The sequence below is a fragment of the Prionailurus viverrinus genome, chromosome F1 (genome assembly GCF_022837055.1).
Source record: "Prionailurus viverrinus isolate Anna chromosome F1, UM_Priviv_1.0, whole genome shotgun sequence".
NCBI classification, from domain to species: domain Eukaryota; kingdom Metazoa; phylum Chordata; class Mammalia; order Carnivora; family Felidae; genus Prionailurus; species Prionailurus viverrinus.
The window spans coordinates 27,061,920-27,087,184 of record NC_062577.1 but is presented as its reverse complement, the minus strand read 5'-3'; the positions used below and the strand labels follow the sequence as shown (position 1 = coordinate 27,087,184).

General features: G+C 41.7%; 1 protein-coding gene across 4 annotated transcripts in view; it reads left to right on the top strand.

Moving 5' to 3' along the window:
• The window catches only part of PROX1 (prospero homeobox 1), a 52,172-nt gene extending 38,777 nt beyond the window's left edge, over nucleotides 1-13,395 (top strand). For 2 of the 4 annotated variants that reach the window (XM_047841494.1, XM_047841493.1), the window contains one exon: nucleotides 7,947-13,395. In XM_047841494.1, coding sequence (XP_047697450.1) covers nucleotides 7,947-8,135 — 189 coding nt within the window. In that variant the 3' untranslated portion in view covers nucleotides 8,136-13,395. The remainder of the gene's footprint in view (nucleotides 1-7,946) is intronic. The other 2 variants (XR_007148356.1, XM_047841495.1) reach the window with 2 other exon arrangements.
• The last annotated feature ends 11,870 nt before the right edge of the window (nucleotides 13,396-25,265 follow it).

The window sequence follows — 25,265 nt, the reverse complement described above, 5'->3', positions numbered from 1 at the left end:
CCCGCCCCCACCCTTCGCGCATTAACATGACATTGCGTGGCGAGCACAGAACTGGAGCGGCTCCCACCAGCTGAAACCTCTGATCCCAAACCCACCAGAGAGTTTGGCTTTTGGATTTTGGCAAGAAGGCCTGTTGCCCATCAGGTCAGCATGAATAAAGATTTCTTTCTTCCTTTCTTTTTTAAAGTCAAGCACCAACTGACACTGCCCCCAAAGCTCCCTTTCTCAAGACAGTTTAACCCTTTCTCCCAAGTACGATTTTTTGTGTTCAGAACGCATGGGATTTTGTTTTACTTTTTGCCTGGGAGACAACCAAGAAATCTACTGTCCATAAAATCGGAAAGCCACATCAATTCTAAGCCATCTTATCATTTTTAAAGTATGTTTGTCCAGCTTTGCAGTAGGAACAAGCAGACTGTTTGAAGGCCACATACTTTTCAAACCTTGGTTGCAACACGTTTGCTCCGTTTTGAAACTGTCTTTATCTAGCCGAGAAAACGAAAATCTATTTGACAAAGTGGCACTCTGGCCAGTTTATCTTGCAATATGGCTTTAGCTCACTGAGTCTATTGATTTCCTTAAATTAATGTTTACAGAATGCTACTGAATTTTGCTCAACAGAACATTGTTCTTTTGAAGGTTTGTAAAAAAAAAATATGATACAGACTTATTGCTATGTGTTCCTTTGCTTAGAGGAAACATGGGGGGGGGTGTTTTTGTTTTATTGTTTTTTTGGGTTTTTTTTTTTAAGGAGAGCCTTGAACTATAGCCACTTCCTATAAGCATTTACTCTTCACATATTTAAGTAGCAAAACATGTTACTAGGAAGTGAGCCCACTCGTAGGCCTAAAACTGCATGATCACGCTGATCCAATCCTGTTAAGTTCCCTGAAAAATGAACGCCACTTGGAACATCAGAGTGAAAGAGACTTTAGTCTGAAGCCTGGTTGCTGCCATAGAACCTTCCTTTGCCTCATCAGGTATAACCCGGCAGACGTAGGCAAGTGGCTTCTCGACCAGTGCTCCCCAGATAATGCCAGGCCTTCCAAACATAGGTGTGAGCAACCTCGTAAAATTTAAACACCGCGTAGCCATTTGGTGGGAACTCTAAATACGACACCTTGTTCTTTGACCGCGGTGCTCAGTGATTAATTAAGGTACAAAACCTAATCTCTAGAGACGATTTAAAACCTGGCCTTCCCAGGGAAGCACCCAGGGCCCTGCAGCTCCTGATAGGGACTCAAGTCACAATCGTGACATGACTGGAATAAAACTTAGGAAATGCAGAGCAACTTTGTCAACTTGTTGACTCAGCCAGTAAAATTACTCAAGCAAACATCCTCAAGGCATCTTTCAAAATACTGCTTTGCGCACATTTATTAATCACAGTGGAACTCTTCCCAGTTATTGGATTCTTCCTTAAAGGTTCGAAGCACCACCTTACATCTGGGTGGTATTTTATGCTCTCCAAAGCACATTCGTGTTTGCTTTCCTACCTAAGGCTTCCCCACCATGACAGGGCTTTGGGACACAATCCCACAATGCACCCTGGGCAGCATCCTGCACCCTGTCTGCCTTCGGGCCCAGTTAGTCCCCGGTCATACACACAGGATAAACGCGTGCACGACTGCAGGGGAGACCCTTAGTAACAGTGTCCTGTAACCACATTTCAAAGCTCCGGGTTTCCTCCTCTGCCTCTGACAGAAAAATTCAGTACGAACAAGACAGCGGAGAGGAGCAGCCATAACGTATCTGTTCTTGCCTTTTCATCTGATAATCTCTGTGAGGAGTAACTAAAGCATCTGAGTTTATCCATTTAAGTCCACTCTGTCTGCAGTTTAAGTCCCCAGCTTGTGCCACTGCCGTCAGGAGCTATGTCTCTCCTTGATCAATATTTACTTAACAAACAGCGGGGATGGGAGAGTTTGTTTAGAGGAATCATGTGCACACCAGGGTGAATGAATGCTCGGGAAAGTACTTCAACTTTGTCTTCTTTCCTAGGACCTGTGTGTGTGTGTGTGTGTGTGTGTGTGCGCGCGCGCGTGTCTGTGTGTGTGTGCACATGTGCGTGTGTGTGCAGAGACCCTTTCTCTTTGTAGCTTCTCCAAAGACACTTAGAAGTCATCTAGAAAATGCCTCGCTGTGTATGATTAGTGTATTGTTTATACTATAAGAGAACTCATGATGTAAATCCCAGCCCGAAGTTCGATTTTCCTTTTGTGCTCCTACCCAGGTTAAACATTTTGGAAAGGCTCTTGGGATGAACTAGATACACAAGCATCTTCCTTTGACCCCTTTGATAAGTGGGAGGGAAGAAAATGGAGATGGAAACAGTGAAAGGGGTTTGACAAGGCAACTCTATGTATTTCTGATGGCATTACTTTATTTTTTTTTTTTTTTAAGTTTTGTACAAAGCCCAAGGAGAAAAGTGGCTCTCCAGATTTCCAAAGCTGCTTACCCAGCTTTTGGAATTAGATGTGTCTAACGCTAATAACAAGTATGAATACCGCGGTGTTCAAGTGTAGAGAGCACTATTCTTTCAACTTCACTGAAACAATTGCTTGAAGGCTCAAGTCAGTGTCTTCAATGCGGTTGACTTGGAGGCATCTGGGTCTAGTTTGAGGGGTTTTGTTTCTGTGCGGGTAGAGGCTGGGGGAGTTATTTATTTATTTGATTTTGTGAATTGGAGTTGTAAAGCCATCTGAAATATTCATGCAGAATTGTCTGAGAAGCCCGTTTCTGTTTTATTTACTGCACAGTAGAACAGCCACAGTGGATTAGTTCTACAATACCCGTAACAAAAGCCCAACAGCTGATGCATGTGATGTTAGGAGGTGACAAAACAGTTAAAGTATGCTGCTGGCTACAGGCAAGCAGTCAGCAGATGCAGACAAAAGGGTTTGTGACAAGAATAACTCTCTCTCCAAGGCGAGCAGTGAAGAGTATCCAAAATACCAGTACCCTTTTCTCCTTGACATTGTCTTCTTACAGTCAGCATTTTATTGCCCTTTTATAGTATTAAAAAAAAAAATGGAGGAGGAAGAAGAAAGAAAACCCACACACAAACTAATTCACCAAAATACTAGCCAGGATTTTACTTTTCCATCCCTTAAATACTCCTGCCCAGGCATAGGTTTCCTTTTACATTTCCCAGTCAGAGTAAGTTGGGGGGAAAAAAAAAAACCTAGTTGAAAAGATGATCTCCCTTGATAAGATTGTGATCTATTGATAACCTTGATAAGCCATTTGAGCCTTTGGCCATGGGGGAGGGGCTGGGGAGAGAGCACCATGCCTGGTTTGTTTTCTGTCCGTTTCAGCGCAGATCATCTCACTGCTGAAATCAGGCCAGTGGACCGATTTTTAAAGGGGATCGAGGATGGAGAGGCATCCGTGGGGAGCTGTGCGAGGGACCAGGCTCAGGTCCCCTGCAGAAGGCCAAGGGATGAGCTTGGGGATATTTCAGAGGTGTGAAAAATCAGCTTCTCTCGTCTCCAGAAAATAAGAGAGGCTGTCTTCTTTTTAACCTTTGTAATTCCCTTTCTATTCTCTGTGACATTCATTCAGCTGCCAAGAGCGTTTGGCAAGGTTTGGGCCAGCGAGCACACTTGCAGTGACCACTAACCTTGGTATGTCCTGACACTTATGATGAGTGTCTGCAGGACACAGAAGGCAGGCAGCCTGCTCTGTCAGGCTTTTATTATGTACTGCAGAGGCTAGGGACAGTCAGTTTAATAAAACAAATCATCCTTGAAGGTAAAGCAACTGGGAAGAGGAGGAGGAAGACAGGGGGAAAATGTGTCTTTGCCACTCACTCCGAGAAAGGAAAAAAAAAAAAAAAAAAACCAACCACCACCACCCAGCAAAACAGCCGTTCACCCAACATACCGTGCGTGCGCGTGAGTGCGTGCGCCTGGGTGCGTGTGTGCGCGCACGCGCAACCCGGGCACAGCTGGAGCAGGTTGGAAAACATCCTCCCGATTTCCCCATTTCATCAAAGCCCATAAGGCCCTTGTTTGCTCTGAGGAGACTCAAGTACAAACAATTGTGATGAAATTGGTAGATGCTGGTAGCCAGCCCCCTTCAAATTTTTAAGTGCCTTCAAGTACCTCCTCGCAATTATATTCTCCTCCAAATACCAAGGCAAGGAGAGGCAAGACCATTTGGGGTGAGGTTCCTATATTGGGATGCCTTTGTATCAGGCAAACTTTCCATTCTCCTCTCCTGAAGAACACTCGGCACCAGCAGCTCTCACAATAGCCTCGGAGTTGCAGCCAGAGTCTTTGGAAGCCTTTTGTTTTTCCCCTGTGGCATGTCCAAAGGCATGGCCTTCCCTCCCCCCTCCCAGCAGCCTGCATTGTCTTGCATTCCAGGGGCTTGATTGACTGTTACCACCTGATGCTGAGGAGAGACTCTGGGGTTCATTCTGCAGATTGTTGGGTTCTATTAAAAGAAACCTAGATAAGGGATTACTTGTCACTAAGGGATTTTCTGCAGATGTTTGTTAGTGATTGGAAATCCATTAGGTGTGAAGAGGTACAGAAAAATATGGCAACATCATTCTCCTAAGCCCGAATTCTAAGATAGTCGCCCCCCCCAAGTCAGAAAGGACCCCCCTCTTACTCTGTTAAATGGAGCTGGGGAAAGTTTTGAAGCAGAAAGGTAAAGGTCTCTTCTCTCATGGGTGGTATTTCTACCTGTGGATGGAACTCCTTGACCACTCTCTCAAAAGATCAGTTGTTACTCATCAGTTTACCTCTCTGGAGCCGCCAAAAAAGATTCCTTGCTCTAGTATTAGAGGATTTCTCATTATCAACTGTTTTAAACCAGCCCAATCCGTTGTAGGAGTTATTGCTTCAAAGTAAGCACTAAATTAGCAAACCATTCCATTTGTTCCAAAAGTATTCATCCCTTCTCAAACATAAACTAATAACCCAAGTCTCCCCCTGGGAATCCTTTGTACCATTCACATTTATTTTGAAGTTACCAGCTCTTCGTGATTTTTCTCAGTCACAGATCCACAGCTTGTCAAGGTTTTGATGCCTCATCTAAATAGAAGTTACTGAAAAGGCATTAAGAAGGAGCCAGCATGGTTTAATGATAAGACACCTGGACATGTTATTTCACATGAGTCTCCTCTCATAATTTAGTCATCTTGTAGAGTCTCGTTTCTTTGTCTAGAAAATGAGCTTTGAGATCTAGTCCAACTCTTTAAATGCTATCTTTCTTCATCGTTATTTTAAAACTTCTTTTTTTTTTAAATATTGAGGGAGAAGGTAAGTGTGGCTCTAGAGTAGTATGGATTAAAGTAGAAGGCAAGTTCTCACTATGAAAGACTAAGCATTATGGGGGAGACAAAGAATAGAAACCATGGCTCTTTATCTAAAGACATCTTGTGATAAATTCATTACTTAAACAACACAAGGCGTAAATACAAAAGATGGGAGAGGACAGCCCAAGATGGCTACCAAAAGAAATGAATGTTTCAAAGAAGATAAAAACCCACTAAAAACCATTAACAAGCATGGCGGATGATAACGATAGGGTGGAATCCACGTGCTCCCCCAGAGAAGTTCCTTTGATTTGTTCTCAGGCAAACCCTAGAACTACGCTTCCCTCCCTCCTGTAGTGCTGATGCTGTTCTAGATGTATCTCTGTCCTCTGACGATCTCCAGCAATACCTCTTGGCCCCCGGTGCCCCAGCCCTCCTGTGGGGCCCTTGGTGTGGAGGGGCTTCTGGCCTTCTCTGACTTCATCTGTAAAGGACATACCCACTGTCCTTTACAGCTCTCATGCTATGCTGAGTCTCCCAAGTGTTGGAGGAACATCGATCTTTGTCATGCCTCTGTTGCCAGTGGCCGGGAAAACCACGCTTCTTGAAATGTTTATTTTAATAAATGCCTATGATTATGTTTCTGTAGCATTTGGCTAACAGCTCCCAAACCAAGTAGTTAGAGTGTGTAGTTGTACTGCCTCGCTGTTCTCCAGCCAGATTCCCTCCCTCAGAAATGCCCATCTGATAAAATGTGAAGGATTATCTTTGAGGGAAGAGAGGAGAGTACTCCAAAAGGCTGCTTAATGACTTTTTATTTAGTGCGAGGTGAGTTGGAGAGCTAATCTCTCCTCCAGGCTCTTCCTGTTCCACAAATACAAATGTATCTCCGGGGCTTTGGGGGAGAAATCGCCAATGTTCTCTAGAAAATCCAGATGAATTCTCATTGGGGAATGGCCATTGGGGTGTATGAGTTTGCCCATCCATGGAGGACAGGGAGGTATTGGGATGATCTGGGGGAGCTATGTCCTGAGAAACTGGCCAGTGTGTATGTCTTTGGAAGGGGATACTCAAAATTTTCACTTTTTCTAGACTCCGATAGACCCCAGATGGGGTCCCTTCTTTTTCTGGGGAATTACTAGTTTTCTTTACAGAAGACAAGTGACTGACCACTGGAAGGAGTGAACTTCTTTGTCCAACTTTAAATGTATCAAACGGGGATGCCTGGTGATCATTTTAGTTATCTTTAATAGTTACTCTCATTTTAAAATGGTCTATTGTACAAATTGAGAAAAGGTGGGGAGGAAGAGATCATATATGTTCAACATGACACTACCTCCCTTGGACTTTGGTTAAGAGGCATACGTGAACTGAGATGAAAATCTTTCACTTCTTACGTATGTGTGGACAGACTTGTCCACACATACAACTACAGTGCATTTACTTCCTCATATATCTGCTCTTGCTATTAAATAAAACATTACTAACGTATAAGTACCCCCACTAAAAGAAATCTAGTGAGTGTCAGTGTGTACTTGGAAAATTATGAGTTCACCGAATCGTTCTGCAAATCCTTTATCTTGGTGTGGATGCTTTACCTTGAGTAACTGACAAAGAATACTAAGTACATCAATAGCTACCGTTTTCTTGGACAAGAGGTCAGACTATTAAATAAACAATTAAGAACACGGGCACACACACCCATGCACATTTCTATTAAGTTACTCTGGAAGAAAAGGATAAACAAATAGGGGTTCAAATAGGGGATAAACATTTGGAGAATGTTTATCTTAGAGTATAAGGGCTTTGAAAAATTACCTTGATCTCTCTGAGCCTCAGTTTTCTCCACTGTAAAAAAAGAGGATAATGACACCTTATAGAGATGTTGGGAGAATTGAATGGCATCATTCACAGTCAGTACACAACACAGCGCCTGACACGTAATGAGCACCCCAAAAATGTTAGCTTTCGTTACTATTATCAGCTGCGTAAATCACTGTTGTGGGACAATTCTAATCTCAAAGTAAAGTACTTTCTGATGTAGAATTTTAGGAGTCACTAAAACTTTGTATTTGGAGATTCAGCGTTAGTGTCATTATCTCATTCCTTTCTGTATGCAGAGTACTTTGTGATGCATATTACTCTCATATCCAATTTAGCAGGTGAGTCAATAACCCTCCACTTATGCAGGAAACAAATTCTAGGTTTTCTTCCTTTACGGGGGGTTCGTTTCTATCAAAGGCCAATTATTTCTTACCCTGCTTTTGGGAACACGTTTTGTTTTCATAACGGGAATCAAAGAGAAATAGGATTGAAGTTCTGAAAGATTAGCTGGAAACTTGCACCTGGAATACACCTGTTTACGAAGTGGGGAATCCCAACAGTGCGTGTCCCCTTTTCTCACCCAGATATTCAGAAGGGGACCCTAGTTTTTCAGTATGTCTGCGTGGATCCTTTGCACGAGTCCCCTTCTAAAACTTCGCAAAGCTGTCAACCCCACATTACAATGCTACTATATATAACAAATTTACATAAGAGAATAGAGGCCGGCCATTTTTAGCAAATGCAGGTGCCGTGTAAGCCCCTTCCTGAAAGAAAGAACTTAGCTCAGTTTCCTTTGAAGAACTGGAGACTTGAAACTGAAAACTTTATTAATGCCATTGTCTCCTTGTATCAGCAGGTTCCAGAGAGATTCCTGGAAGTTGCGCAGATCACATTACGAGAGTTTTTCAATGCCATTATCGCAGGCAAAGATGTTGATCCTTCCTGGAAGAAGGCCATATACAAGGTCATCTGCAAGCTGGATAGTGAAGTCCCTGAGATTTTCAAATCCCCGAACTGCCTACAAGAGCTGCTTCATGAGTAGAAATTTCAACAACTCTTTTCGAATGTATGAATAGTAGCAGTCCCCTTTGGATGTCCACGTTGTACGTGTCTAGATTTTGATTTCATATATATGTGTATGGGAGGCATGGATGTGTTATGAAATCAGCTGGTAATTCCCCCTTATCATCTTTCGCTCATTTCCTTTCGTTTTCCATCGCAAGGGGATGGTTATTTTTCCTTCTGTCTTTAGTTTACTTTTGCCCAAAGCCCTTAACATTTGGAGACTTAAAAATAGGGTTAATTTTCAGGGAAAAAGAATGTTGATGTGTGTAAAATCTTTATTAGCAAGGAAAGGCATTTCAAAGGTGCCTCTGCTCGATTGATGGTTTATCGCAAATGGCAGTTGGCGGAGGGAGGCCCGTGACACAGGACAGCTCTCCAAACGGTGGGGTGTCTCTTGTTTTTACTGCTAAGAAGGCCAGAAAACTCAACGAGACCACTACATAAACTTAAATATTTTGTTTGGTTGGAACTCCGTACGTAGCTTTTTATCACACGTTGAAAAACAATGCCAGCGGCAGGTAAACAGCTCACTTTTCAAAAGTTACCCCGAAAGGCCAAATTTCAAAAAGAAAAATAATCACTCTCAAGCTTTTCCAAGGAAAAGTGGCAAAGAGCCCAAGCTAGGGCCAGTTTCTTACGGAGGCAAAGCAGTTTTACACAAAACTGACTCTTTCATAATGAGACTAGGAATTTGTACATGGTGTTCAAATTACCTCTCTAAATTTTACAACAGGCTCTTCATCATCAGCGAGTATATATCACTCTTCATAGAGAAAAAAAAACCCTAGAGCATCATTTTCTATTGTCTTACTTTAGATATTAAGAGGCGCGTACGTTTCAAGTGTACTCTTTGCTCAACTTCGTTGATGTGCTTCGAAGGATTATAATTTCTGCTGAATATTTGACACGCTTTTCAAGAAAACACTATTTTCTGAATACCTTTCTATAGCAAGGAATAAAGGACATCCCAAGTTGACCCGTACAATTCCTGCCTGCATTAGAACCTCGTTGGCTGACTTGATCTTCACCTCTGGAGAGGAGCACGTGTGAGAATGACCCATTTTCATATACAATTCCACAGTACCCTGATGGATATTCAGAGCGGTGACAGTCTAATTAAGTGTTTCTTCATTTTAGGTACAACATTTTAAAGCAACTGATAAAGTCTCTTCTAATTCAGAAGCTAGTACTGACCAAAATGTGCGAACAGTGTATGGATGGCATAGGAAGGTTTGGGGTTAACCCAAAAGACACAATTTCAGCATACATAAGAAAGCTAGCTGCTATTTTATGCTTTCTTCAATGGTTCTCCTCTTTTTCCTTTGTCGATTTTTTTCCAGTTTTTCAAAGGTGTACAGTGTCCCATGCTTGCTTTTAAAAAGTCGTATGGCATTCACGCTTGTTTTTTCAGATGGGTTTTGTGTACAGATGCAGTAAGAATTCCTTGTTCATCCTAACAGGCTTTTCTAAGCCCCCCCTCCCCGCCCCCCCTCCGTAAGTCATTTGATACGCACTTAAAATGACACAGGAACAAACCTGGTATTTAGATTATAGAGAACACAAATACCATTTTTCCTTAATTTTTATAAAAACCACCTTTGACTTTGGAGAAATGCAGGTTGGCCCATGTGACTAACTAGCTGACCCAATCGCCGCAATTTAACATCATTTATAAATTCTGCTGATGGACAGGAATGTATGGAGGCAATTATTGTCAGCACAAAGCCTTAAAACCTGCTGACTTTAAATTAAACGGCACAGTCCTATGATGCCCCTGCATCATTCAGGAGGCTAACAGGCTCACACAGTGTGGACGGAGTGCAGCAAACACAGGCAGGAGCGCCCCTGGCTTCACTCTGCACCCCACAGCCAAATGCATCATCCGACTCGTGTCCCCCTACATAACGCACACAGAACCATCAGATCCAATTTGTTCTTGTTCCGGCTTTGCCTGGGGGTGGAAAAAAAAAACGTGTTCGGATAATCATTACATTGGAATAAAATGCAAACCAAAAAAAAAAAAAAAAAGAAAGAAAATAGAATCGGCACAAAGTAGGGAAGCAATCTCAACTTGTGGTCACACTCTTTTGCCTTCCTTCATGTGAAAGAGTATGAATTCATTGTTCACGTCATTACACACCCGGGTCTTTGCTGTTCCATGTAATTCGTATCAACATTGTGTTGCCATTCGCAAGGTAGAAGGCAAAACCGTAGGGTATTCACCTATGTAGACAGATTGCGAGTACCTTCTGATCTGGGGCAAATTCAGTATTGATTCCAGACTTATTTGGATCTTTCGTATTATTTTCCCCTGCCTTTCTAATTTAAATAGACAAATTAAGCAAAAGTGTGTGTTCACAACCAATGTTGATTGTGCTTATCTATGATAACATCCGCTCAATGTTCACTGAGGCGTAGAAATTATTTCAGAGTAGAAATTGCTTGAGGATAAACTCATCTCTCTGTTCTGAAAACAGAACTCGATCACTTTTGTTTTTAGGTGGTTTTTCCTCTTTTACGATCGTAAAATCTTGTGCCTCCCAGTGCATTGGAAAGTGACAAAAGCCTGTCTCTCAAAACTCCTATTGAACAATTTTGGGGTTTTTCTTTTCTGTTTTTGTTTTTGTTTGTTTGTTTGTTTTAAATCACCATCTTTCAAATCTCAGCTCAACTCTCACCAAGTGAAAAAAAATTGGCTACTTGGGAGAAAGTTAACTTTCTACGAAGGTGGGAGGGTGAAGGATGAGGGACAGTTTACATAGGAAAAAAAGTCTAAAGTGCATGTTGAAATACCGCATTTCCAGTTATTTTCTGCTAACCCGAAATTATTTTTGCATATACACTTGAGGTTATAGTCTGTGCCTAGACCTAAAATGCACCAGCGGGGGGATTTTTAAAAATCCTTCAAAAATACCAGTTTTTTCCCACAAGTACAATTGTTCTTGTGCCTTCTGTGGCTTTGGATTTCATCTTTTTTGACTTTATTTCCAATTACTACAGCTGCAATAAACACTAGATTTTTTTTCTGGCTGTTTGACATAACGTTGATAGCTATGCATATTTTGTGTCTTTTTAAAACAAAGCGGGAGAATACGTTTTTGAAGAAGAGAATTTTTAGAACAGTTTGATACCGCAAATTATTTTTTCTTCAATTGTTTGAGCAGCATCCGAGTTTTGAAAATTCTTGTAGAAGCCAATTTTTTGTAACTGTGGTGCAAATCTTGTGTTTTCTTAGCCTAATGAAAAGTAGTATAGAAGCAATATTTCACACCATGTGCTATATATGTGTGTGCGGGTGGGTAAACGTAAACACACGCACACATATACACACATGTAAAAATATACATATATATATGCGTGTGAGGTGGAAAGCTTACCTTTTCCTATCTAGATTTAAGGACCTATTTTAGACATTTGTTACGTTTTGTGAAAAGAATGTTCTATTTGCAACAACAAAACATTTAATTCTTACTGTATCTCTGGCTGTTTAAGGAGGACGTTTCGCATTAAATGGTAAAACCACTTGGAACATGGTAGGATGTAGTCATTATTTAAGGAAACGTTCACCCACATATTCCTGAAGTTTGCTTTGTGCCTCCGAGTATTATTTAATTAAAGTGTTTTATGTTTGCAGAATCTTTGTTGCTGTGCTAGGGATGTGGGTGAATATCGTTTTTAAAAATTGTAAAAAACAACAAAAAAAGCAAAACAAAAACACTAAAGCAAGAGGGGAACTTTTATAAAGCAATGTAAATATTTAACCTCATGGCTGTGGTTACGTAAGACATGAGATTTTAATAAATAACTACATTCTCACAACATCTGTTGAATTTATTAGGAACACTACAGCGACTGTATAGACAGTTGAAAGCATTCTTGAAAATCCTGCTCTCTACTTTTAAAAGATAACAGTCTCTTTCATCAGATGTCAAGGGCAAGGGTAATGCAGTTTCTGTAAATTTATGAAATTTCTTTTTATGTACATGAAAACAGTAAGTAACCCCCAACACACACACACACACACACACACACACACACACACACACACAGGTTAATACTAAGTCAGAAAGCTGAAGATGTGGGGGCTTTAAAAATAGGCTGTCCCTCAGAAGCAATCATAAATTCATCAAAGAAAAAGTGGTTTACAGACTCCCTGAAAGCTGTACATGTGAGGACAGAGCAAAATCTCTTTGCCATGTATATTATAGAATATTCATTGGTGTGAATAGTACAAATGTTTCCTTCTGGTACAAAACTCTGTGTTTGCAAATTACAAGAAGCATTGTTTTCAAAAAGCTCCCCTTAAAAGAATGTAACTGATTTATATGAGTAAGCAGTTACTGTATTGCACTTAAATGTTATGTTGAAGGAAATGCAGTTTTGTTTTCTGTCGATCTGTTGGTTGTAAACCATCTTAAAAAACTAAAGCTAAAATGTTCATATTCAGAGCTGGGATCAAAACTGGCATTTAACCTTTGCATCTTCTTATAATTATCCTTCTAAGAATATAACAGGATCTGGAAGCCTCTGGACTTTGAGTCATTCAACGGAGCCCTCTCTCAAATCGGATACCCCCTAAAATGCACAAACGTGAGCGGAAAAGGCAAACAGACTGGCCCTCTTTTGTGAAAATGCATTCATTCTGTATTTTAAAAATATTTGAATCCTCTACGTGGGAGGAAAAGGCATTTTGAAATTGCATATTACCACTTCAAAATTAGAATTAGAACAACAACGTATTTGGGGTTGGTCTCAGAGCTACCTAGAAAAATCCAAGGTCATAGTTTCTCCCAATGTCGTCCCAGCCATTTTTCATATGTATATAGTATAAACCGTGACAAAACACTGCCTTTCTATTATTTAGCAATATGTTGTAAATAGCATTATTAAGCTCTTTTTTTTTTGTAATAAAGACCCTTTGATTTGAATATAGTACAATAACTGAACTGATAAAGTCAATTTTTGATTTTTTTTTTTTAGCTAGAGGCAATTTCAATTGTGGATTTTTGTTGTTGTCTATTGTTCTGAAGACTTTGCATAATTTATTGGTTTAATTTATCCTAATTTATTTGATGAAGGTGTACAATTTTGTATTACCAAGGATGTACTGTAATATTAATTGATATGATAAAAAAATGAGACTCCCTGTCCATATTAAAAAGAAAATAAAAAGGTGCAGTAGACAATTGATTTTAAAGTAAAAGTACAAAAATTTAGTTTGGCAGCTACTAAATTTTAAAACAGAAAAAAGTTGTTGGGGGGTGGGTGGGTAGGGGGTTTTACTTTGTGTGTTTTAAGCTTTTGTATACTCTCCAAACTTTTACCTTTTGCTTTGTACCACTTAAAGGATACAGTAGTCCAATTGCCTTGTGTGCCTTTCATCTTCTCTTAAACTGAATGTATGTGCAGTATATATGCAAGCTTGTGCAAAATAAAATATACATTACAAGCTCAGTGCCGTTTGATTTTTTTTTAATTTTTTAATTTTTTTTTTTTTTTTTTTGAGAGAGAGAGATTGACAGAGTATGAGCAGGGGAGGGGCAGAGAGAGAGGGAGACGCAGAATCCGAAGCAGGCTCCAGGCTCTGAGCTGTCAGCACAGAACCTGATGCGGGGCTCGAACCCACAAACCACGAGATCGTGACCTGAGCCGAAGTCGGATGCTCAACCAACTGAGCCACCCAGGCACCCCTGATTTGGTTTTTAAACATGTGACATTTAACTTTTGGACCTGCGTCTCATTGGAGGACAACAGGCAAGTTGTGACTAATATCAATTATGGAGCTTTGCTTTCGTTAAAATGCTTAATTACACAAGCCTCACATGAATGCACACGACTCCTAGCAATGATTTTTTGACTTGAGACTATTGTAGTAATGGATTAGATCTCTTTTTAAATCTATCTATTCTCACAGATTTAACTTTACTTAGCCCTCAAAATTTTTAAATGATAAAAGCTTTGGCTCAAAACAATGTTGGGAGCTCAATTTAATTCACCAACTGCAAATGTCTGACGATTCTCAGAACAAGGGGACATGTTCCCTAAAGTCAAAGAATGGCAAATATATCACTGAAATAAGTGGAACGAGAGCTCGTATTGTTTCTACTCTGGTTGGACTCAGAACTAAGTACTAATGTAAATTTTCCAAAACCTTTCTAGAATATTCCTTCAGACATGATGACTGGCAACATATTTCATACTAACAACACTGGTCTGTGGCTTTTGAAAATTTCCTTCATCTCTTTCGCTTTGGTTTAAAATCCTGTCTCTTTTTTTTTTTTTAATTTTTTTTTTTTCAACGTTTATTTACTTTTGGGACAGAGAGAGACAGAGCATGAACGGGGGAGGGGCAGAGAGAGAGGGAGACACAGAATCGGAAACAGGCTCCAGGCTCTGAGCCATCAGCCCAGAGCCCGACGCGGGGCTCAAACTCACGGACCGCGAGATCGTGACCTGGCTAAAGTCGGACGCTTAACCGACTGCGCCACCCAGGCGCCCCTAAAATCCTGTCTCTTTTATCCTTGAATCAGGAGCATGAAGAATTAGCAAAAATCCTTTACCTCCTCGAAACTGACTCTATTATACATCATTCACAGCTGCACCTCCCTTTCTGGCTTCCATATTATCGTAGACTGAGTCTTCTTAATCTCTGATTTCATTGACTTTCACCTGAATGATGAAATTCTATTTTGACCCTGTTCACACGAAGATGCTTAGAATCAAAAAAAACAAAAAACAAAAAACAAAAACAAAAACAAAAACAAAAAAAAAAGAAGATGCTTAGAATCAATGCAATATCAAAACTAGTAAATAACGACAGTATTTTTTTCACTTAAAGTTATGTTTCTATCTGTGGCACAGATTTAAATTCCAGTCTTCCTAACTAAATTGGGCAAAAGAGCATGCTTATGTCCCTCTATGCCAAAATATTTATTCCCTGATTGGAGGGGAAAAAAAAAAAAAAGATTTGCCCCCTCTTCCACCTGCACTCAGAAGGAAGGAAGAAGGCATTTGAAGTAATATAATGACCGTTTCATCTCCTTGTATTTATTTGAAATCGATCCACTTTAAACTAGATTGGGTAACCCAGGTAGCAGCTAAATTACTGAAAAGTTACAGTGAGTGGTCATGTTTTCTGACAGGTTTGTTAAAAATATAACGCCAAATCATTACTTTTGTGACTCTCGACTCTCCAATGGCGTTGGTCTAGAATAATATGCACTGCCATCCTCAACAGCGATCCAACACCTGATGACCAAAACTTGTTCCACGGATGTCTCCACATCTGCCATGACTCATGTTCTACTTGAAACTATAAACTCTACAAACTAATAATAAAGAAAATGCTGGGCTTATTCATTGCTATCTCCATTTACCATCATAAGTAATTTACAAGTTTTTCTTAAAGACTAACCGCTAAAAAGCACCACAATTCGACAATTAATTTACGAGCACGCGCGAAGATAAGGGATAAATGCCCCTGAATGAACGTCATAGGAAAACTTCAGATATTTACCACATGTTGCCAAATTCTAGAATCCATGAATGCTCCAGTATTTTAAAAGGCATAAAATACATGGGGAGTATATATAAAGGAAAAGAGCTAATACTGTTTAAAGGAAGAAAAAAAAAACTTCTGATACGATGTCTAAAAATTGTGAAAGATTACTAAATCTACATTTATATAAATGCTACATTCCTCTCAACCAATAATATAACGCTTTGGAGGGAGGGTCGAGACACTGGGGTAAAAACCTAAAAGGTAACTTCTTTGGGGCGCCTGGGTGGCTCAGTCGGTTAAGCGTCCGACTTGGGCTCAGGTCATGATCTCGCGGTCTGTGGGTTCGAGCCCCACATCGGGCTCTGGGCTAATGGCTCAGAGCCTGGAGCCTGTTTCCCATTCTGTGTCTCCCTCTCTCTCTGCCCCTCCCCTGTTCATGCTCTGTCTCTCTCTGTCTCAAAAATAAATAAACGTTAAAAAAAAATTTTTTTAAAAAAGGTAACTTCTTTAACTAAAAGAAAAGTAATCAAGAGAGCACTGCTTTGGATGTCAGAAGACTTGCCTTTAACCAGTTCATTTCTTTTTTTTTTTTTTTAGTTTTTATTTTTATTTATTTTGAGAGAGAGAGAGAGGGGGTAAGCAGTGGAGGGGCAGAGAGAAGGAGACAGAATTCTGAGTAGGCTCCACACCTACAGCACAGAGTCCAATGTAGGGCTCAAACTCACGAATGTGAGATCATGACCTGACCTGAAGTCAGATGCTCAACCAGCTCAACCAACTGAGCCACCCACGTGCCCCTTAATTGGTTCATTTCTAAAAACCTTTACTATCCAGGGAAACCTAAGCAAGACCCTTAACCCCTGAGCACCCAGAAGACTCCAAAGAATTACAAAAGGCTATAATGGAGTCTTATGATCAGTGTAGCCACCCTGTTGACTTTCTCTGGCAGAGTCCTATGTGGGAAAACAAAAGTTTAGTAAAATATTTTTGCTTCTCATGAGAAAGGCAATTTAAGATGCAGGACCAGGCAAGGACAAAGTTCTGAAGTTGACCAGGTGTGAGTTTGGATGTTTTTCTCCGTGTTCATGATCCATTCTTCCTTCGGTGTTTCAACCCCTTGTCAAGCACGTAGTGCTCTCGTGTTGCCCCAGCCTCCTTCTGTTCACAGGGATGAGCCATCTGGTAAAGTTAACAAGCCATCGCTGACTTGGTTATGTTTCTCTTCCAGTGGTATATGCATAAAAAGATAGATGGTGCACAGGAATACCTTTCACATTTTCATATTAGGTCCAAGGTCACCTAAATCCAAGTGATTAAGGGCTGGAGGGCTCCCCCAGAAAACATAAAGCCAGGTCTTTCGGGTGGTATCACTCGTGGCTACACCTTGCCCGAATGCAGGAGTCTGTCAAGGCATTTCCTCCTCTCAGCCCTCTTTCCCTCCCTCTCCAGTACTTGTTTCCTGCCCACTGTCCTAGAGTCCTTCCAAACGTGCCCAAAATCGATCATAAGAAGGCACAGAAGGAGAGACCCTTCACCCTTGGTTCTTGGAGATTTTCGTGGTAGAGGAAAATGATTAGCACTCAAGACATTTTAGAGAGAATCAACATCAGTGGCTTTTATGCCCCAGATCTCAACGGCAATTTGATATTATCTCAGGGGCCACCAGATTGAGACCTCTTTTAACCAAAGGAGCTTCATCTTTATACTAAGGTACAATAAAATGTTCGTTGAAAAAAACAAGGAGTTCTCTGCGTAAATTAACAATGATCTCGTCAGGTGTGATGGAGCAGATCTCTAAGTATCAATATGGGTATGAAATAACAGGTTCTGTCAAACCTTCACTTAAAGAAAGCAGTTTGCTGCTCAGCAGCACTCATTGGGTAGAGGGAGGGATCTTCGTGGATGAGCGTAAAAAATTAAGAAGCAGTGATTTCTATCAAACCTTCAAAAAAGAAAGCACACAGAGCCTGGCACATAGGTTTGTGCTGAATCACTGTTAGTTTCCTTTCTTCTCCCACAGTTGACAGCGTCTCTCCTCTTGCCATGTTGTTTTAAGTTGTGATGGAAGAATTATGCCCAGACTCATCGCAACTTCCCAGAACATTCAAATTTTGAAGAACACAGAAGTTCTCCAGGAACTGAAAGCTTCTCTCCCACACCTACCATTTCCTCAGGCCCTTGCCCTCAGCCTCAGGCATAGAGCTGTTGTGGCCACACCTCCAGCCGGCCGTGCTTGGGTAGGCCCCAGAATAGGGGTGAAGCAGCTTAGAAAGATTAAGGTGCCACAGCAGCCTGAAACAGAATCACTCAGGCTGCCTCTACCCTGGCCAAGGGGAGGGTATTATTTGCAAAGCCCCCTGCTGAGTTGTCCAGGTGCTAGCTAGACAGGCTCAGGGGATAGTTTGGCAGCCGCCCTGGAAAAAATGCCTGTGTCTCTGCAAATAAATCTGCCAGTAGAGAAAGCACTGGGTTTTCCCCATTGCTTGTGCAAATAGTACCCTGTGCTTTGCTGGTATTGGAAATTCCTTGGTGTGGGTAGTTCTAGACCATCAAAATTGGAGCTATGGATTTCTTGTTATTGTCGTTACCCTTGGCCTATTGGGAAATAATTCCAAAAGTCCATGGTCCTATTTCCAATTATTCACAAGTGGAAAATCTTTGGTAACCGGAAGAAATGTTCTCACTAAACCCCAGCCCAGTGACTGATAGTAAGGTTGAGCAAACGAGTCTTGAGGTAGGTGCGTGTGCATCTGAGTGTAGGTACGTGCATTCTAGAAAAACTCATGAATAATTACACATTACCAAATTGAATATTATTAATGCCTTTTCTCTATTTGATATTCAAGAATTTGTCGAATCAACACTTTGGTTAGACAAGTGAGAAATCTCAATGAGATGGGCACATTTCTAAGCAAAAAGTAGGTATCGCATATTACTCTATAGGTAAAAAAAAAATTTTTTTAAAGAATCAAGGCCACAGAAGAAATTGTAAAAGTTGTCCAAAAAACAAAACTAAAACAAACAAAAATCTCTTCTCCAAAGGCATCTGGCCTTTATAGTTTTATGGGTGAAATATACCAACTATTCAAAAAGAGATCATATTGGATACATGGTTCATCCCAATTTGTTTTATAAAGCCTACATCTAGTAATACAAGGGCAAAAAGTCCAAATAAAAATGTAAGTAAGTTTAGTTGAGCAGTGTAGTAAAAAATAATAATAAATGCTATACTACCAACCAGCAAGGCTCATTTTTTATAACAAACTGGGATGTATGTAGGAAGATCTGGATTTACTTCTTGGTGAAAAGCAGGAAAAAGTTTCTTGGTGTGTTGATTTGTTTTATTTTTCCTACCTTCTAATGATAACGGAAACAAATATTTCTTGTTGGCACTGTTAGCTAACCCAACCACTATGTGGGACCATCTCCTAATTTTTTCTCCAACAAGGGCCAAGTAGCCTTTGCTCTTTCAGCCATTTTAGTTTGCCTGGCTGCCTAACTCAGAGGTCATGTCTCAGTTTAATATACCTTTTGGAAATTGCAAGTCTTTGAATAAAGACGGGTTCACATAGAGGAGCTCTAAGGATTTCCCTCAACAATTTAAAAAAGACGAAGAAGATAAGAAATCCAGAAAAATAATGCTGGAAATTAAAAACAGGCTCTTCGTTCTACAGAAAAGGAATCCTGACATTTTCATTTTCTGGAATATCAACTGAAAATAAAAACCCATTTGCTCATATTCTAAGAGGAAAGAATCAGATACCAGGCTCTAAAGAAGTGAGTTGGGCAGCACGGACTGCAGACAATTTGGTGATGCTTACGAGAGCTTGCGTTGTGAGCAACAGGACACTGGAGAGGAACGTGGCATAGTTTTTTTATTTAAAATGTGCATGCCTTGCCTCACCAACCCACCGAACTCAACAAAAGCAGCAGTCAGCTTTTAAGAATATTTGTACCCATGGACAAACAGGAATTATAAAGGCACGTATCTGGTTACATTAAAATCTGTGACTTTTTTTGACTTTTTTTTCTTTTTCTTTACAACTCAACTTAAATTCTTTCATCAAACTCCCCTTTTGTCTGCTGGGAGAAACAATCCGGTCACTTCAGGCATCGCCACTGTCCCAGACTAGGTTTTATCCCTTTCTGCGCCTTTCCCTGAGGATGAGAAAAGATGGGCTAGCCAGGAGGCTTCTGTCCCGGCGGATGTCCTCTCTAGTCTTAGAGCAGGAAGACATGAGGCATTGGATTCCCCGTTGTCATCAAGGCACCATGCTTTGCCAAAATGGTCATTTCTGCATCGGGCGTCTGACATGCAGGGTTCATACCGTTTTCCTCTGGGGCATTCTCAGGCCCTCAGTGGCTCATTTCTTCACCATCCTGTGTCCAGTGGTCTGGTCACAGGAACATTTGACTCCTCTCAAGCCACTTTGGACTTGGTGCTCATAACGTCTGTACCCTACCACAGCCACACCGTGTGGCCCAGGGCAACGTCTGCATGCTTTCTACATTCTAGGTGCCAGGTAAAGCATAGATACACATTCCTTCTTCTGAACCCCAGACATCCTTGGCTGCTCTGTCACCTCTACCGAAGCCTCAGGCTCAGCCCAGGACAAGAGGGGCAAAGTGCCTTTGCAAGCAAGTCTCTCGGCCATTTTGTCTCTCTGTCCAGGAAAGCTTCCAGCCAGTGAGGGTCACCTAAAAGTCCTCTTCATTTGTTACTGCTCTAGGTTCTTCATTGTGGATGAAGCTTTTTGCCTTGATTCCTTTGGTGCTTTGCTTTTGAAACTAAAAACAGTCTTTTCTGGGGCGCCTGGGTGGCTCAGTCGGTTAAGCAGCCGACTTCGGCTCAGGTCATGATCTCGCGGTCCGTGAGTTCGAGCCCCGCGTCAGGCTCTGTGCTGACAGCTCAGAGCCTGGAGCCTGTTTCAGATTCTGTGTCTCCCTCGCTCTGACCCTCCCCCGTTCATGCTCTGTCTCTCTCTGTCTCAAAAATAAATAAACATTAAAAAAAAAAAAAAAACAGTCTTTTCTTTTAGCATTTTAAAATACACTTCTCTTACCCTGTCAAAATCAGTTTTCAGGTAAATTTCAAGATTTATTCTACTCTACCCCCTTCCCACATCCAATATGTAATAAAATAGCAATAACTGTTTGTGGGGATTTTTCCCCATGACTTATTTATTTTATAACTGGATGTTTGTCTCTTTGACCCCCTTCGCCCGTTTCTTCTATCCTCCACCTCCCACCTCTGACAACCACCAATCTCGTTTTCTGTATCTCTAAGCTTGGTTTGTGTGTTTATTTGTTTTTCAGATTCTACGCATAAGTTAGGTCATCCAGTGTTTGTCTTTCATTATCTGACTTATTTCACTTAGCATACTACCCTTAAGGTCCATCCATGTTGTCATAAATGGCAAGATTTCATTCTTTTTTATGACTGAATAATATTCCATTGTTTGTATATACCACCTTTTCTTTAGCCATTCATCCATACATGGACATTTAGGTTGTTCCCATATCTTGGCTACTGTAAATAATGCTGCAAAGAACATGAAACAGTCTTTCTTATCAAAAAAAAAAAAAAAAAAAAAAAAAAAAAGCCTGACTGGCAAATTAAAAGCCTTGACTTCCAAGACTATTAGCTCAATACTAAATTTTAGGACCCTATTTAGAAATTCTAAAGTCAAAACTTCGATTCTTAATTCTCTGCATTTGTGCCACGAATCCCTTCTAGAAGCAGTGCTTGCCCCTGACTGAACAAGGAAGAGTCACAGATACTGGTTTAAAGACGGAAAGATCTCAGTTACTATATGTAAATTTCATGGGGAATGTTCGAGGATAGTCACTGCAAGATTATGGAGTAATAAGGGGAAATTGGAGACAAATTAAATATCCATCACTTGGCAAATTGTTAAAATACGTTCCTTTACTCCTCTTTGAGGTATCTTTAACGTGGGTACAAATGACCTCAAGAATAAGTTTCCCTGTTATGTTACCACAGCCATGCAAAAAAAAAAAAAAATTATCTGTGCCTTTTTTAAGTTTTATTCGTGCCTTTAGTAGTAAGATTTGTATTTTAAGTCCATGGCCTATGGAATATTATGTATCCAATTAAAGTTTGAGGTTGAGCTACAGCTATGTAGTGAAATGGAAGGTTATCCATAATATGTTGTTGATTTTTTAAAGTAATAGAGCAATATATTTCTGTAACATGACTCCACTCGGGCTTTTTGTTTCTGTTTTTGTTTTTTTAAGGGGGGGGGGCGCAAGGGAGTGAGGGTGGAGAGGGAGAGGGAGAGGGAGAGGGAAGCAGGGCTCACCTGATGCAGGAGTCAGGAACCTTGAGATCCTGACCTGAGCTGAAGTCAGATGCTTAACCGCCTGAGCCACCCAGGCACCCTTGGGTGTTTTTTTTTTTTTAAGTTGCTATACCTTTATCTATATCCACATGCATGTGCACACACACTATTTGTGAGAACACGCACCTTCATAGTAAATGCTACTCCCGAGGAGCGAAAACAGGCAAGGAGGCATTTCGGCGAGGGGGGAGTTTAAACATTGGCTTTATACATTTCTGCCTAAATGTATGCATTTAATTTTTTTTTTTTCAGCAAACAAGCACAACTTTTGTTTGTAAGAGGCATAGGTATTAGAATACGAAAGCACTGAGGGAAGAGTGCACCCTTCACCACCGAGAGGAAGTGAGGTCCTGACCTGGATCAATGGATCCCCTGGTCTGGTCTGTGTCCTCGGGGGGCCGGGGCAGGGTCGGGGGCGGGGGAGTCTGGACTGCAGGGCTCACCTCAGCGGTCAGTGACTCCCGAAGAAGGTGGGGGCACGGGGCCAAACACACCTACATCTGAAGCCTAGTCCGTGACATGTCAGGTTTTTCATCTTTTTGAATCATCGCTTTATAAAATCAAGATCTCTTATAAAAAGAACACCCACCTCTCACACCAAGGAGTAAATGAGCTCTGCTGGGCACAGTGCATCGTATACAACGTGCTCAATAAATGGTAGGCGGAAGAGGCGGTCAGGTAGGAAGAATTCTCGTTAACCTTGAGGTCTGGGAAACACGGCTGCCCCCACAGGGTGGTCACTGACATTTTAAATGCCACCACGGCTGCTTGCTTCCTTTGTCTTTTCCCTTGCCAATTCGAGAGCCCATATCGACTGTCGCCAAGCATCTGGTAGGGGAAGCAAGCAGGGTGGACTTGTTTTCCTCAAACAAGGACGCGCCAAGTGGGATGTCGATGTGTCTGTGACACATGGGAGGGGGGGCGTCAAATGTGCAGAAGGGATATGCTGTGTTTCGCGTGGGTCCATGTGATAATGGGTTCGTAGTTCCCTACCGCAGGGAAGGAAGAAGTGGGGAAAGAGGCAGGAGAACCTTATTTAGGAAGACCAGAGTTCAGGGTGAGTGAGCAGGAAAAAAAAAAAAAAATTAACTTGTGAAACAGATGGCACCAAAACCACACTGGAAGTCTGGGTAGAGGGCAGAATGGGCGACAGAAGGAGACGGTGAGGAAGGCGCGGTCAGGTACAGACACTTGCCCTGGGCGGAGTGGGATTTGACGCTCACGCTTCTGGGAGCTGGAGACTCGGGCAGAGCACGTATGGTGGCAAAGGTGGGAGGCAGAGGAAATCCAGGCCGCCCGCACCCCCACCTGCCCTGACCCCTCACCCTGAAGCCTCAGAAAAGGGAAAATCAATGGACTCTTGAAGTACCGGGGCCTCAGGTCTGGGATTGGAATTTGACCCAGGCAGAGTGTTTACTGATCTAGAGGCGGATAGGTGCAAATGAGCTCATCTTTATCTTGAGAGGAAATTCGGGAGACCAGACCTAGACAAAGCCACATTTTATTCAGTGAAAACTTAGCGCCGCCCCCTCCGCCCCCCACCCCGCGACGATGCACGCACGACCACGTAAAAACATCTGCCCGAATCACCTGGTCTCCGAAGGTCCGTTCTGAAAGATTAACGGATAGGGAATTAGGAGCTTCCAGAAAACCAAAAACGTTATTCCCAAATGTCTTACATTTGCCCCACTTGCTGATTTGTATACTTTTTTCTTCCCCCTGCAGTTTGCAAATATTGACTAAGTTCAAGGGCAGGGGTATAAGGTCTAACTTCAGAGTTAGCATGAGGTGAAATACTTAAGGTGGTGCAATCCTGTCCTAATGAAGAACATATTAGATCCCAGGGTTGGTTATGGGCAGTTCTTGTCCCCTGACCCAGTTGATATTTGTTTTATCAAGTCAGGGACTATTTTTGTCATCATTGTTAATCTCCCTCTTGCCAGATCTGTTTTGGCCGAGGGCATGCACTTGAGGTATGTTAGAAGAATGGAGCGCAGTATTGTGGGAAAGAATTATCGCTAATTCTGTCTGCCTACAGCTTCCTCAGCCCTGTTCATCTGATCTTAACAGACTAAGCAGAACCGTGGATGGAAACTCCTACAAGTCTGTGACCTGGTTTCCAAGAAGAAGAGTTTGGAGCTGAAAGAACAACATAGCAACATTCCCATGATGACTACAGGTCTACATTCGGTTGGAAAGAATTTTGACCCGCGCATCAGGGGAGAGCTTGATGGAACGCTTTCCCAGTAAAGAAACCCAGGGCTAAGTGGACAGGTCCAACCCACTTAGCCTCATCTTCGGACCCAGTATTGCATCAGTCTTGTCTCAAGGAATCCTGGAGACCTGGCCTGAGATCACTGGCAGCTCTAGCTGGAGCTCAGAATTGTGACCCATGGCGTTTGGAGTCCAATAGACCCTGGTTCAGATCTTAATTTCTCTAAGCCTCAGTTTCTTCCTGTGTGAAAATAATCGTAACAATGCTCTCCTTGCAAGACTGCCGTGAGGATTAAATGCGGTATTGTGTCCGAAAGCATTTAACACAGTGCCTGTTACTTGAAATGGGATTAATATGTTTTAGCCTCCTTCCTTCCGCTCAGCTCCCCCAGCTGCTGGTGTAGCTCCTCTCCCTGCTGCATACGTCTGACGTAGTGGAATCGGGCCAGTACACTTGAGGGGATCCCATCGTAGCAAGAATGAATAGAGAGAGACAAGACCAAGTTAAACAATGTCCAGAACAGCAATATGCACTTTTAAATGATGGGAATATAAACTGAGTGGGCTCCACCGACCTTTGAAAGCCTCCAAATAGATAAACGTGTGGTTGTGTGACTGCTTCCTAGACCTGAACACAGCCAGCAAAATCTGCATGTGAAGATCGTTGCCTGGGGCGTTTTTTCTTAAAAATCTAACACCGTAGATTTTTAACACCGGCCATCATAGACTTCCTTTGATCTTAATGATGCGACTGAGTTGCCCAGTGTATCAATAAATCGCCTGGATAGTTTGCTCAAGGGAGAGATGATGTCCTTTTAGACTCATAGCAGCCTCAGCCACTATATTCTACCTCGCATAGCATAGTGAGATGCTATACATGCTGTCTCATTTGGAAGTATCGTATCTAAACACTCTGGCAGATTGGGTAACCCTTAACCACTTCCTCTCTTAGCATCATAGGAATGGCCAGAATCCACCAAGTCATATCCTCATGTTGGGCACCCTGAGTTAGCTCTGAGGTCTCAAAACA